General features: G+C 40.0%; 1 protein-coding gene across 1 annotated transcript; it reads right to left on the bottom strand.

Annotated features, from left to right (window-relative positions):
* Positions 1–20: 20 nt before the first annotated feature.
* LOC102793251 (flotillin-2) lies at positions 21–15,179 on the bottom strand. The gene is made up of 11 exons (XM_087851255.1): positions 14,956–15,179; positions 13,059–13,140; positions 8,724–8,814; positions 6,934–7,057; positions 5,712–5,830; positions 4,595–4,708; positions 4,391–4,510; positions 3,847–4,061; positions 3,088–3,271; positions 1,925–2,074; positions 21–1,751 (listed from the first exon to the last, which is right to left on the bottom strand). Exons 1-11 carry the CDS (start codon positions 15,002–15,004, stop codon positions 1,716–1,718), a joined length of 1,284 nt encoding a protein of 427 aa, XP_087707381.1. The 5' UTR covers positions 15,005–15,179; the 3' UTR covers positions 21–1,715.
* Positions 15,180–15,811: the final 632 nt, after the last annotated feature.

The raw sequence follows: 15,811 nt of genomic DNA, 5'->3' as shown, positions 1-15,811 counted from the left end.
AAGGAGAGAAAATAAAGAAATAAATCATGGCAGTTTGATTTATTAGAATGACAGTTTGAGAGTGAGCAGATTCTATTGTATACAGATGGATGACATGCAGCAGGAGCATACACGAACATATGAACATTTGAGACAAACAGGGCATGAAGAAAGTGAAGATGAGAGACTCACACACAAAAAAGCATCAACAACAAGAATAACAGTCTTTTATAAATTCTCCCAGACTGACCGCTTCTTCACTAATAACTACACAAACTAAACATCCCTGCCAGGTTGCAGTCAGGTCGTCTGGAAACACGAGAGTGGATAGAAATGCGGAAACCATTTGCACGTTTTGCTAAAATGGACGGATTCTGTGAGCAGCGGTAGTGGATTACACTTCCAAACTAGAAAGCGCTGTGACAATTACAAATTTTAACAGATATAACATTGTTTATGATAAGTTTGATTATCCAGTGTACCCCGCTAGAATATCACTTCATATCTGATGCCACAGTTCAGAAATTGCAGATATGTAGAAACGCTGAACAGAAAAGAGTGTCTCTCTGAAATGTGAAAGTTTGGTTTGTTGACACTCTGTTAAACATGGCTTAGCATCTATAGGTAACTGTAGTGTCAAATTAAACATTGGTCCTCAGATGCACAATCCCTCCTTCTGATACACTAAAAATCAAGTCAGTCTGTTCTATTTGGCATCACTGTTTGGCCTCATGTTCTAAATCCATTTGATTGCCTCACGTTTTACGCAATATAAACATGCTCAGTTCTCTAAACCGGTTACTTTCACAATTTCTCTGTAATCCCCCCCCCCCCAATTCCCCTCACCAGCCAAATTTTTCTACTTTTAATCAAGGCCAAGCCAGCAGCTACATTTTACATTAAAACCCACTGTATATATATTTATAAGTGTATATATATATATATATATGTATATATATATTAAAAATCAAAAAAGTCATACACATTACACACTAACCACATTAACACAAGAATTTTCTACCCGTTTCCCTGTCAGCATATAAATTATGTTAAAATGTGTCATGCTTGATATCAACAGACGCAGAGAGAAAAACTTCATTCAGAGGGGAGCAGACAAAAAGTCTGCAAAGGACTGAAGGTGGAGATTTGAAAAAAATCAACAGGGCTTCTTTTGAGACTGAGAGCACCTTTGTCTCAACTTCTGAGACATAAACAGTGTTTCACTGGTAAAAATGACAACATGAAACGCACTGGAAAAACAAAAGATTGAAATTATCTGTGGAATACAGATGTGTCGCATAACAGAGGTATATAAATTAACAAAAGGGCTGAAACATAAAGAATGTACAAACTGGCCTCGGTGTATAATTACCAAAGAGTAGGTGTTATGATATAATAAATAACAAATATAATCTGCCTCATCTTTCAGTCTAATATCAGCTCTCTTGTTCAATTGTGTTTTATACAAGCCGGCCAATAAATACAATTCAAACACAACAAATAAAAATCCATCACAAAATATTCAAGTTTTAAACTAAAATCAAAATCTTTGAATGAGCAGCAGTGCATGCAGATTTTCTGGTCCTGTATAAAGTAAGGCACCAGAGGTTTCCAAAATTCACTTGGTATACAGAGTATACGTATAAAACAACAAAAATCTTCAAGTGTATTAAAGGCAGTCTATGAGAGTGCATACAACAGAGACTGGAGTCATGTGGAGTCTTCGGTTTTCAGGCTTAAGCTGAGCCGGTCACCTTCTGCAGCAGAGGGATCTGCAAAAAAATCCCCAAAACGAACAGATTATTTGTCAGGCTTAACTGAAGTACAACCTCGCTGGTTTCAGCGTCCTTTAGGTTCACACTGGAAACAAAAACTTAAATCCAACACGCTGAATCACAAAGGTTAACAGGAACACATCATATATAAAATGATATAAAGATGTTACCTTCGACAAATCCACTCCAGTGAGAGCGTTGACCGACACAGGAAGTTCGGCCAAAAGGCGGTTCACCTCGCCTGTCACGCGGCTGCCCTCGCCACTCAGAATGACAATTTCATTCGTCCTGGCTAAGGGCGCCGCCACTTTGGAAGCAATCTGCAAAGACATAATTAAGCATTTACAGTAAGATGGAAATAATCCAGCTCTGGTGTTTTGTGTGACATGTTAGACTAGCCTAAAGAAAAATACCAACTTTTTGTTCTGTTGAAGGTTTCGACATGGCCAAAGCTTCATTATACATTAAATAACCCATACCTAATCAAATATCAACACTTTTCCAGGTCCATTAAACTTAAATCAGCTGGAAGGCTGATTGTTTTAAATTTGGTCCACCATTTCTGGACTTTTTGCTAACTGTCATGGGACAGCAGGCTTGTTGCCAGAGAAGGTGAGATCATAAGGTTTCGGGAATCTGCACTTCTGCCTCTGACAAATCTCTCCAAGTGTGCCAAAAATGGCTTGCATTTCATTTTGGGGGAATTGAGTACTCAAAGTCAAAGGGAGAGAAATCTAATGGGAGGTGAGCTTAAAGTGTGTTTGTGTGGCCAAAACAGTGCATGGCACCTGCCACAGTTCAGGTTGTTTCTCCTGAATGTCTTCCCCTCAGACGCTTCAAGACCTTACAGCAGATCTGAGCACCGACAGTCTCCCTCTGGGGGATCGATTCAAAATGCATAACTCTGTGAATTTACAAAAGCAAACAGAGATATCAGCTAGCATGCTAGCACAAAATGATCCTCCAAGTGAAAGTTAAGTGAGTTTGGCGCAGGAGGGGAAATCCAACAGAAGTCGATGTTTGCTTTCTGCAGATGGCTGAGGTTGACAGCAGTGCTGGAAGCAATACAGATGGATCTTTTTAATAGACTGGGGTTATGGTTCTTTACGATCACGCATTGTTGAATTCTTAGTAATAACATTTGTACCAAAGCGTTAAATGCAACCAAAACGTGATGAAACTGAAGTGATGAAAAACTTGTGCTTAAATTCATGTGGACATAAAAAGAAATACTTCTAATTCATCAACCTTGGGCCGGGTGATGCTTGTAAAATGACATCCAAGTTCTTCTCTTCCTTCATCTGAGCTGTATGAGCACATATCTGTGTGTTACCTTAGGCAGGGCCTCGAGGACCAGAGCTGTCTTAGCTGCATCTCCGTACTGCTCGTAGGCCTCAGCCTTCAGTCTCATCTTCTCAGCCTCGGCCTTTCCCACCGCTTCAATCGAGCTAGCCTCCGCCTCACCGATCTTTTTGATCTTCTCGGCCTCAGCCTGGGCAATCAGCACTTTCTTCAGCCTGAAGCAGGGAAACATTAAAGTAATATTTGCTGTTATCAAAATCACTTCCTGAGTGGGTAGGATGCAACTTTTTTGAGACAATTTGCTTCTTAGTGACGTGTCATATGTTAATATGTCTTCATGCACAAGTTTTGGATGTTGGGATAGTTTTTACAGCTTCCCTTTCTCAAATAAAGCCCACAGCAGCACACGATAAATTTCAAATCTCTTTTGCTCTGCTTCTACGGGTGGATGCACAGGAATATCAGCTTTTTGCAAATCAGTATAATTAGACATGCACAGACTTTTTCATACAGAGCACCTGGAAATTACACGATACATTTCACTTCAGTAAGGAAAAACATATATGGAAATATATCATTAAAAACACAGTCATGCTTCCTTGGTCCAAACTTTCCAGGTGTTTGTTTTGTAGGATTCTGCAGGGATTAAACCAACAAAATAAATAAATATATATTTTACATCAGGGAGGTAATGTGCTGCTAATCATGTCTGACAAGAGCTGTGGTACATTCTTGGGGATCTTGCCATTTCTACTCATTCCTAAATCTGACTGAATGTCTTTTCACTCACTTCTCGCCCTCAGCCAGCTGCTGCATTTTATAGGCCTCGGCCTCAGCAGGCCTCTTTACAGTGGCAATGAGCTCCTTGTCTGTCCGGGCAATCTCCTTCTCCTCAATTGTAATCTCCTTCTTCCGCTGCACCACTTGGATCTCAATCTCCTCCAGCCGGATCTTTTGCTGCTCTTTGGCAGCCTGCAGCTCGTATGCCAGCTGGGCCTCTGCTTTCTGAAAACATCAACACAGAGGTGGTCTAAGGCGTTTACATCTGAGGCAACACAGTTTCTGTTTGTGTTGACACGTGCACATTTTGAAGTTTTAATTTAACACATTACTTCAGATCAAAAGAGCACATGTTGTTTTTCTGATTTTAATCACTCTAACTGCAGATTTCAGGTAAATTGTTTACACACCATGTGATTTAATACAGACTGGCACTTTTTGGGAACAGCCATAAGTTTGGTTAAAGCAGTGTATGATACAGTATAATAACAAGTATTTTTGTTTGAACTGTACACAGACAACCTGTAAATGCAAACGAAACATTCAGTACTGACCCTAGCATTGACTTCTTGGTTGAATGAAGCTTTCTGCAGCTCCAGTTCTCGTTTGGAGTCCGCCATCTTGGTGTCAGCCTTGAATTTAACATCCATCATCTCCTTCTTGCATTCGGCTTCCTAAGGTGATAATAAAGAAACAGCTGTGAACAGCTGGCCTCTGTGCATGGAAGAATCAATTTCAAGCTTGCTAGATTTTCTTACCCGTATCCCAGCATCCCTCTCTGCCTCGGCCACACCGATGTCTGCATCCCTCTGGACAGCTGCAATCTGGGTCTTTCCAAGGGAGCTCAGGTAGTCCAGTTTATCATACACATCCTTTGAAAACACAGAACCACAGGACACGTAACATTAAACTGGGTGTGGTGTATATCAGCATCTTTATCAGCATTAAAAAATGCTGGACCTTTGTGGGTGCAAAGAAAGCAGATGATAGGGTGGCACTCAAACAGCCTCATTTCTACATGTGACATTCAATCATATTTTAAAGTCCAGAATCTGACGTGTTACAGAAATCCTGACATGGACTAAAAGATGTTACAGAAATGGACTTTGGGTTTCAGCAGAGCACCAACCTCAGCCGCTCTGTCCACACCACACACTTCAATTAGTTCTAATGAGCAACGGTGAACTCTGCAGGGTGAGTCCAGTCAATTATAAAAACCAGTTAAACTCATTAGGACTGACTACTCTAATAACCAGCAGCATCAACAGCTCAGAGAAAGACCTTTTTTCAGTTTCAGTAATATTACAAAACTACGGTCTAAAAAGAAAGATGGGAAGGCTGCTGACTAATGTTTGAACGACTGTCTGTCCCATGTGTCGCCGTCTCAGTGTCGCATTTCTTCTGACTGAAGAAATGTGGCTTAAAGCTAAAGTTTTGATACTCTGCATCATCTCTCTTGCACATCCACACTGAGGCAAAATGGAGAGCACCAACGGCGCTTACATGGTTTAAGTAGTTATATACTTACATGAATACTTAATATTCTTGTTTTTATTTTACTTCTTCTGTTATGTTACTCGTTTAATTTTCCTGCTAAAATTTAACTCTGCTGACGTAAACAAATGTTAGACTAAGACTGACTGACCTTCTTTTTATGCATACTGAAGAGGTCCTGGGCGCTGAACTAGTTTACCCCTGTTTCAATACACGCTGTCTTTGCAATGTAGAGAAAATCGTGTCAGTCTGTGCTGAGCTGTATAACTAGCAACCTTTCTTCTGCACATGAGCCTTTTCTTCAGATAATCTTATCACTGCAGCTAGAGGCTGCTGCCAGAGCTCCTGCTACTGTCACCTCTCATAGCACCTTTAACTCACCTTAATGGTAAAGCTCAGAATCTCGATGCCCATCCTGCCGACGTCAGGAGCTGCTACGTCCCTCACCAGTTTAGCAAACTGATCCCTGTCCTGATAGATCTGCTCCACTGTCAGAGTACCTGCAAAAGAGACACATCGTTCAACATCATTTAGCCTGCAATTCACTTTTAACAAACTACCAGCAGCTCTATGTTGAGCAGCTTTATTTTTGATCCAAATTTCTTTTTTTATTTCACGTCACAGCATCAGAATTTTGTCAGAGAAACAATCACCCCTTGAACTCGAGTAGCATAAATGGTCAGCACAGAGCTGCTGGTACTGATCAGAGATCGACCGGTCCGTAGACCACAGTCTGACGACTGCCAGTGTTCTCAGTCAGCCTCACATATGTCTGAATCCAAGTCAGTTCGTTTCAGCATGTGCACAGAGGCAAATGCTCAAAATCACAATCAAATTCACACGGTCATTTTAATGTTATTAGTGTGGAAGCTACCCATGGTGAGTCAAGACAAAAAGTCTGGAGGCCCACCCCAGAAACCCTGGTAAACAACAACTCCAATCACATATTTAAAATCACTCTCGCCCAGCTTAACATTTGAAAGAAGGAAAAGTGCTAAAGCTAAAGCTATCCAGAGCTCAGAAACAGCCACAAGCTAGCAGCCTCAGTATGTGCAGCCAAAGGATCAAATCCATTATGAGGACAATAGAAAAGAGTTCAAGTCTCCAGTGAAGTTATGAACTGGAAAATGTAAAGTACATAAATCTGCACCACCTGCTTTGTTTGGTATGTCAGGTAAAGGTGGTAAAGGTTTCCAGTAGCAGAAGATTCTTCAACTTTCTGCAGACTGGGGGAAACTGTAAAGTTTAATAATGTCTTTCCTTGTGGAAATAATATTTCACATTGAATAAGCTGGTGCATCTCTAGTACTTATATATTACTTTTCTTCTCTAATTCAGACCTCAAACAGAAAAGCCAACACAATATGTATAACACAAAAAAGGTAAACTAAGGCTAACTTGTATAGTAAAGTCAGGAACTAATCAATAATCAATGTAATACTTTGCTTCTTTTCCTCTGTTGTATACATGCACGAGGAGCTATTCTGGACTTGTAAACCAAGATTGCTAAAACTATAAATTAATAAAATAACTATGATATTGTTTGAAATAAAATCTATACATGTGTAGTGTTACTGTTGTGGTTAGTGTCAACTGTTCACACCTAGAATGGAGCGCAGATGTCCCTCCAGAGTCTGCAGCAGCACACCTTTGATTTCCATTACTGATTTACCCAGAAACTGCTCACAAGCCACTGCCAGCAGGTCCTGCTCCGTCATGACTTTCACCTGAAGGAGACACACTTACAGTGTGTTTACACAGCAAGCTTTCTACACTGAGAAGCAATCGTGGCACATGGGCTCAGAGTGCCATCAGTGCAATTTTAAACAATCAAGCAAAGTTCATTTAAGTCAAGAATTTTGAAAATGAATGTGCTAACACAAACGTTGTTTGGCTAGAAGATGAGCCTGTTAAGAAAATGTAGATAAAAATACAACAACACCTTTTCATGCTTTTATATGCTGTTTTGACCAGGAACCTATGATACGACTGTAAATTTGATCCAAAATGCCTTTTTTGATGTTTTCTTCTGTGAATGATCAGAAGTGCAGTTTTGTTATAGATAGACTGTGATGCTCTGAGTAGGGCTGCACGATTAATCGTTAGAAAATCGCGATCTCGATTCATACTTATGTGCGATCTCATTTCCAAATGACAACGATTTTTAAAAAAAAGACGACGATTGTACCGCATTTTGATTCGGGACGTAATCTGCATGAAAACAAGCGCTCACTCTTCCTGCTCAACAAATGACAAGGGCGGAGCCTTATACCACGTGTGACAGAACCACGTCAGGGATGACGAGAAAGTGACAGGAGAAAATCCGTCCCGGTCAACCACCCAAACATCAATAACTGGAACCTTATACACCGCTTCCCTATACCCGTCGAACTCCCGCAGGCACAAAGAAATTACGGAGGCTATTACTTATCACCTGACCAAAGATATGGCTCCATCAACACTGTGCAAAACGAGGGATTTAGGAGAATGATCAACACCCTAGACAAACGCTACACAGTGCCGTCCCGCAACTATTTTTCTATTGTTGCACTACCTGCTCTATACACGCAGCGTCGAGCAACGGTGGAGACGCAATTTCAAGCAGTGCAACATTTTGCGGCAACGACAAAATGTGAGACATTTGTTGTTTTTATGTTTGTTTATTGTTTTTATGTTCAGTCTCAACTGTTACGAAGTTGATGTGCAGTTAATAAGCGCAATAAATATTTATACTGGAAAAGAAAATCGTGAGAGAATCGTGATCTCAATTCTAAGCCAAAAAATCGTGATTCTCATTTTATGCAAAATCGTGCAGCCCTAGCTCTGAGTGTGCCCAACTTTATGTACAGTACTTAACACATTTGCTAGACCATCACCCAGTCCAAGGTTCATGCCACAGCAGTCCTAAATTAACAGTATTGATAATTACCAAAATATTTTTTTTCTCTAATGGCTAACTAACCAATATATGCAAGCTCTTTGATCATTATATTTTTCATGCTAAATTATAATTAAATTATTTTCAAAAACGCTGGACAAAAATAGTAAAGCACACTTTATTTTTTAATGGAGATGCCAAATTACAGTTGTTTCCTTGCATTCCTGAACAAAACAATCGTTTTTGTGGCTAAAGGGGTTCATCAAGTATGCTAAAGTCATTTTACTAAATAAATAAGACTGCTGATTATGAGGCAGTCTGTTGGGAAGCACTGATTGATTTTTCTTTGGAATTACACCATTAGATTATAGGGCCACATTTCACAAAACATCAGAAAGCCCTGCAGCAGAACACGACACTTTTGATAACAGATGATGTTTGACAAATAGGCTTGGCTTGAGTGAGTAAGTGTTTGTGTCAGCGTTCACAGAGAAGACGCTGGGATCTGGTCTTACCTGAGCCACCCCTGTGACAGTGATAGCTACTCCTTCTGCTGTCTCCACATCCTCACATCTTGGCTGCAGAGTCATTATCTCCAGGCTTAGCCTACAGCAACAAACACAGGCACAGTTATTAGGCTGCCCAGTCCCACCTCAAGACTCTGAAACAATAGAGCAACAGGTGGAACCTTTAAATATTTAACACTAAGAGTATTCCTGTCTTCAAATGGGCCTCTGGGCAGTAAGTTTGGGCTTGAGCACAATCATTCCTCACTCAGTAAAAGGCAGTATGTGTTGTGTTATTTAACAGAAATCCATAGATTTACCTGTTATTACTGAACATTTGACAAACACAAAATCCCTTAGTGGAGTAAAAGAAACCAAAATTAGCAAAACTACTAAAAATTGCTAAATTCCTGCATCTTTTCTTTGAAAGATCCCAAAATGCAGAAGGAAAACCCTGAGTCTATACCTCATTCTTTATGATTATGTGTGTGTCTACTGTGCATATAACAATTTGTAAAAGAGATTTAAAATGTCGTGGAGGGTATAATCGTGGTACATGAAAATGTATTTAAAAAACAAAAACAAAACTATAGCAAAATTTTTTTGACCCAGCCAGTCACAGCAGAAGGTTGTGAAAGTCTCTTCCGGTTCAGAGCTCTTCCTCGACGCCATCTTCAAGTCTTTATTTATAGGGGATCATCTGACTGCTGAGTGTCTCTATCTGGCATTTTGTCAAAGTCCTATGAAAAGACACTTTTTACAGGATTCTCTGCAGTGCAAGTTTCTGTGTGCAGCCTGTTACAGTCAGACCACATCAGGATCCCCTTCAGTTCGCTTACCAGCCCCGCCTCAGAGCTGAGGACGCCATCATCTCCCTGCTTAATCATGTCTACACCAAACTAGACCAGCCGGCAAGCACTGTGAGGGTCATGTTTTTCGACTTTTCCAGTTCATTCAACAGGAAACCTGTGACCCCTGTTTCAGTCCAGGGGGTCGATGTGCACATTGCAAGGGCTACAAATACCTTGGAGTACACATAGATAATAAACTGCACTCTACGGGAAAGGCCAAAGTCGTCTCTATTTTCTGAGGCGGCTGAGGTTTTTAACATCTGTTGAATAATGCTCAGGGGGTTTTTTTGAGTCTGTTGTGGCCAGCGCCATCCTCCCTGCTAATGCATGCTGGGGTATCAGGTTGAGATGCCAACAGATTCAATAAACTGATCTGCAAGACCAGTAATGTTGTGGGGATGGAGCTGGACTCCCTTAAGGTGGTGTCTGAGAGGCGGATGTTGTCCAAGATAAGGACAAAGCTGGACCATACCTCCCATCCACTCCATAACATGCTGGCCAGTCACAGGAGCACGCTCAATGAGAGACTGAGATTACCCATAATGCACCACTGAACAACACAGGAAATCATTCCTGCCTCTGGCTGTACAACTCATCCATCTAATGCACAGTACACAGTGCAATAGTTACAACCTTGATAATTGCACATCCTCTACAGTGAAAATAACAAATAACAACAAAATGTCACCTCTGTGATATTCTGGATATTTATAATTGAGCTTTGTGTATATATTAGAGCCATTTCTTATATTTTGTAAACTTTGGAATATATTGTATTATTTAGTTTAGTTCAGTGTGTTACTGTTTTTGTCTTGGAGCAACTGTAACCATAGAATTTCTATAGGTATCATTAAAGTATTCTGATTCTGATTGCAGTAAGTACACCCCAGGTCAGTATTTCGTATAACCACGTTAGCAGCAATAACTTGAAGTAATCACTTTCTGTATGATTATCCGTCTCTTTCATCATAGAGGACGAATTTTAGTCTACTCGTCTATACAAGTTTGCCTCACTTCATTGACATTTGCAGATATGTGTTTAAATACATAAGTCCTTACCACAGCACTTCAGTCAGGTGGAGGTCTGAACTTTGGGTCACTGCAACACTTTGTTTTCTCTTTCAGCCATTCTGTTGTAGATTTGCTGACGTGCATATCAATCATTGTCTTGTACCACGACTCAAAGCTTTAGCTGTCAGTAGGGCTGCTCAATTAATCAAATTTTAATCACGATTACGATCTGGGCTTTCAACGATCATTAAAAATGACTGAGCCGATTGTTAGCCCCTCCCTCGGGCTTTACTCTCGCGCTGCTCCGTGTGGCAAATCGAGCGCACCTCTCTGCATTTCGAACACGTGTCACAACAATTAAGAGCAGCGGTCTCCAACCTTTTTTGCACCACGGACCGGTTTATGCCGGACAATATTTTCATGGACCGGCCTTTAAGGTGTCGCGGATAAATACAACCAAATAAAACTAGTACCGGTACTGAAAAAAAGAAAATTTATTCATAACACACGTGAAAAGACCAAGGAAAACCGAGTAAACGATAAAAACGATAACAAAATAACGCTGAAAACTATACATTTCACACCTGAGCCTCAACTCTCGCGGCCCGGTACCAAACGACTCACGGACCGGTACCGGTCCGAGGCCCGGGGGTTGGGGACCGCTGATTAAGAGAACCTGAGGGAAGCTCGGAAAGCTAAGCAGAAGTTATTTGGAAAAGAGAGGTAAAAAAAAACTTCAGTGGTGTGGAAACATTATGGGTTCGCGGAGTCAGACGTGGATCAAGTAGACACAGTGTAAACTTTGCTACGGTGTCGTAGCTGCACCACAGAGCAACACTGCAAAGTTCACTAAACATAGATGTTTACATTTTTCATTTATTTTTTATATTGCAAACATTTGCACTGTTATCAGTATTTGCACACTATTTTATATTATTTTTTGACAATCTTTAAAGTCATTATTTAACACATTGTTATTGTTAAATAAATATCGTCAAATAATCGAGATCTCAATTTCAGTGAAAATAATCGTGATTATCATTTTTGCCATAATCGAGCAGCCCTAGCTGTCAGACAGATGGCCTCATATTTGTCTCACATACACTTTGGTATACAGAGGAGTTAATGGTTGACTCAATGACTGCAGGTGGCTAAACTGCCACACCCCCACCACCATGCTTAACAGCTGGGGTAAAGCATTGTATTGATATTCAGTTTGGTTTTCTTCAAGCGTGGTGCCGTGCATTATGGCAAAACATCTCTATTTGGTCTCATCTGTTCAGAGGATAATGCTCCAGAAGTCTTTTAGTTTGTTTAGATGCAGCTTTACAAACCTAGGCTGTGCTGTCATGTTCTTTTTAGAGAGAACAACACTTGGTGTGGGGTGTGGGGGTGTTGAAGCCTTTCAGAGCATTGCAAGGTGCGGTGAATCAGGTGGGATACCCACTCCTGGGGAGTTTGTATTAACACTGTGTTAATGATTTGCCGATACACACACCTGAATGATCCTGACCACAACAATGCCAAAACTCCCACTTTTACAGATGTGCTCACACTTGCTGATGATCAATTAATGAAGCGCACTGAATTTGCAGCACCTGGCTGCTACTTACCCTGTTAATTCCTATGGAAGCATTAAGGCTGTACTTTCTTTTTCACGTGGCCGTAAATAAAACTGAATTGAATTGTATTGAAGAATCAGTACGTTGGGATGGATCCACCCTGCTTAGTTTCACATTTCAACACACGTTGTGTGAAGCACTTGTTTGCCAAAGAGTTTGTTTACACTGTCCACATGCAGCTGTGTTTTGTTAACTTCCATTCATAGTTTATTCAGACACTACTCAACACAGAGCTGAAGCACTGCATCTACTGGTGACTAGAAACCGATGTCTCTTACCACAGAACAAAAAACAGCTTCTTTGCACTTTAAGGCAATTCCCTACTAACAGATCATGTTTGTTTTTTAACAAAAGTGAACTATTAGGATTCAGTTCTTCAATTATGACTTGAATTATGAGTATAACAACTTTAGCCAAAGCTAAAGTTAAAATGTATGCATTCCAGTCAAAATGATGGGATTAAGCATTTCACAAAGCGTTTGCTGACCATTCAGTTCTGTGTAAAATATAAATCCTGCAATAAAACATTTTATCTATGACAACTCACAAAAGAATTATGTGAGATATGCACTTAGCACACTGCACATTAAGAGAGCAGAATACATTTAGTTCTCAGTAACACTACCCTAGTCATGTAAGAGGAAATCTTTGTATACAATGTGACTGGAAACACACTGTGTGTAACATGAGACAAAGTGTGGAAGAACAGCTTCCATTCCTCACTTTGCCTTCTGATGGCCTTCAGATAATGCAATTGACTTTCTTGTGGTTAATCTTTTTCGGTGTGGTCTAATTAGAAAGCTTGGTCCATATTATATTTCAAGATAACATTTACATCATTGCTTCTAGTACGCTGTCACCTTTGGGCGTCTGAGATGAGCCACCAAGCCCAGGACCATCCTCCTACGACGTAGGTTTTGTCATCAGAGCCGCAGCAACCACCTGAGGAAAGAGGACAGCGCCATCAGGACTCTTCAGAAATTCTTTGACTAGAACATTAAATGATAGAGTCCAAAGACATGCACTGAACTTAATAGGTCCCTATTAAGCCTTTTTAACATTGTTTTAGAAAAGTGTTTTACCACTATAATCATTATTGTTCACACTATAAGTAGAGGACTTGTTCAAAACCTGCCAGTAAAAACAGGTTTTGATAATAAACACAGCATGTGTAAAAGCCAAAGTGGAGAAACACTATGGGGAAACGTTATCCAGCTGTTGTTCTCAAACAAAGGCCATAATAAATACATCGGGTTCTTGAATAATTAAAGTTGAGATTTCAGAGAGTTACCGAATAGTTTCTTTATTTTCTATTTTCCAGGAACCAATTTTGGCAACCGTGGCCTTTCAATCTGCCTGCGACAGATTTGCAACCTATCCAGCGTGTACCGCGCCTCTCGCCCTATGAGCTGATGTGACAGGGTCCACCCCCCCAGCCTCTTATATAATGTTTATTTCATATATTTATTAATTAATGTAAGTGGCATGACTTTTTAACTATAGAGTTAAGGTTATCATGTACAGACATGACGCAACACTGTGGTCTCACAGTAAGAAGGCATTGGGGCCTTTCCTTGTGAAACTTGTATGTCCCACATTTTTCTCACATGGTCAAAAGACATACTGGGTGTAAATTGCGACACCAAACTGGCTGTAGGTGTAGATCTAAGGGTGAATGATTGTCTGTCTCTGTGCGTTAAGCCCTGTGATGGCCTGGTAAATTGCCTACCTCACCTATCACCCAATGTCAGCTTCACTCAGCCATGACTCCAACCAGATGTGCAGTTAAGAAAATGAATATTTATCTAATGCCCTTCAATGTGTCTTTTCCTCTTAGAGAAGATTTCTATCAATATGACTTTTTAGTATTCTAATCTAATCTAATGGTGTGCATTTAGAAAGGTTGTATGTTCTTCAGGTTATACCGTTGAGTTATTTTACACTGGTATACTCTGATGTACATGGGGTTGGGCTTTTTCCTGATATGCTACCAATTAATTATAGTCATTAAAAAGGCTAGAATTGGTTCAGGATGACTAAACCTGTTACTTTTAGCTACACCATGCTCATTAACGGTGGTAGAAGATGTATTCACATCATTTACTTAAGTAAAAATCCTCCATGGAAAAATCTACTTGAGAAGTACATAAAAATAGCCTTAAAATGCAGTAAAAGTAAAAGTTCTCTTCAGGTCCCACTGCCTCATATGATTATATACACTTCTAGGCTACTTCATTAGATTGGTTGGAAGCCAATGATTTCATCTTTAACGATGTGTTTAGAGCTTGTAAAATATTAAAATTAACCCGTTATTGTGACATAAATGTAGACATACCGGTCTCCATTAGCTGTGAAATAAGTAGCACCAAATGGAAATACTCAAGTAGGGAGTATTTCAAGTACAATACTTGAGTGAATCCGCTTGTTAATAAATCACACTTGTTATCAATAAAACATAAAAACCTGACTTATTCACATATCTGCGTTGAGACGCCAATGCCTTTCAATCACATGATCCAAATCACTGCTAACGCACCGCCTGATCAGCGTCGCAGCTTTTAAGCTAAGCTCTGAAACGACACGACCGCTAATTTATTCACTTTACACACTAACTGTGTGCTCTAAAGGCACTGGCTCGCTCTGCACTTATTTTAAAAACCGAATTCCAAACGTGGTTTCGTTTGCCAGCTAATACTATTAGCTACTTTCTCCCCATCCCCGCTAGCTCGCTCCATCAACACGACAGGAAACACCTACCGGAGACTACCAACGCTTCGTTTGGCCCCACAGTTAAACAGCTTCCCATCCTGACTCAGGATAAAAAGGCGAGGGGAAAAAAACCGTTAGACTCAGGAGCCCGTTACGGAGATGAAGATGATGGTGGTATTATCTGAGGTTTTAAATAAGCGTGAATCGTGTGTTTAAAGAGGCTTCACGTTCAGCACAACAGCAACAACAACACGACCCCGCCCCGCCCAGCGACGACGTACTGACGTCATGCTCTCAACGGCTCGTGTGAAGAATAACTGTAATTTTTACCAAAACATAATGTAGTACCCACCTCTTGCTTTGTCCTTCAAAAATTTTAATCTTACACAATTTCCAAAAACATCTTACAGGATGTAGGAATATGCCTGTTGCGTATATTGAGTTTGACTACATCAGTGGCATGACCCTAAAAATATATATATATATTAAAATGTATTAAAAATTGTTTTTCTCTCTATTATATGCACAATGAGTGTGAAAGACCTTCTCCGATGCTTTAATTTGCTATCATATCTTTATTTAGTATGTTGCAGTTTCTAACTGTGGCCACTAGAGGACCGTAAACAGCAATGTGGAAAGCCTGTCCAGGTCAGTTTTTCAAAAAAAATATTCATTTCATATAAATATTCAAGCAAATTGTTTAAAATAGTGAAAGTATAGTTTTTGTCACAAAGTTGATCATCTAAATTGTTGTATGTTTTAAAAAGTGTAGTATAGTTATTTTTTAAATACTGCATATAAGTATACTGGCAAATAAAATGTTGAGCTGAGCAGTATGTGTTTAATTAAATGTAACTAATAGTGCTCTTATTCCCAGGTGCTCACTCACAGCTGTTCAACTTGT

This window comes from Neolamprologus brichardi, chromosome 14 (assembly GCF_056152115.1).
Source record: "Neolamprologus brichardi isolate AB-2024 chromosome 14, ASM5615211v1, whole genome shotgun sequence".
NCBI lineage: Eukaryota > Metazoa > Chordata > Actinopteri > Cichliformes > Cichlidae > Neolamprologus > Neolamprologus brichardi.
The sequence above is the reverse complement of the archived record's forward strand: the minus strand, read 5'-3'. Positions and strand labels throughout refer to the sequence as shown.

Excerpts from the sequence above, each read along its gene's own strand:
- LOC102793251 (XM_087851255.1), bottom strand. The coding sequence starts at position 15,004 with ATGGGAAGCTGTTTAACTGTGGGGCCAAACGAAGCGTTGGTAGTCTCC. Across the intron at positions 4,511-4,594 it reads AGAGGGATGCTGGGATACGG|GAAGCCGAATGCAAGAAGGA; the intron begins GTAAGAAAATCT and ends TTATCACCTTAG. Across the intron at positions 2,075-3,087 it reads TCCTCGAGGCCCTGCCTAAG|ATTGCTTCCAAAGTGGCGGC; the intron begins GTAACACACAGA and ends ATGTCTTTGCAG.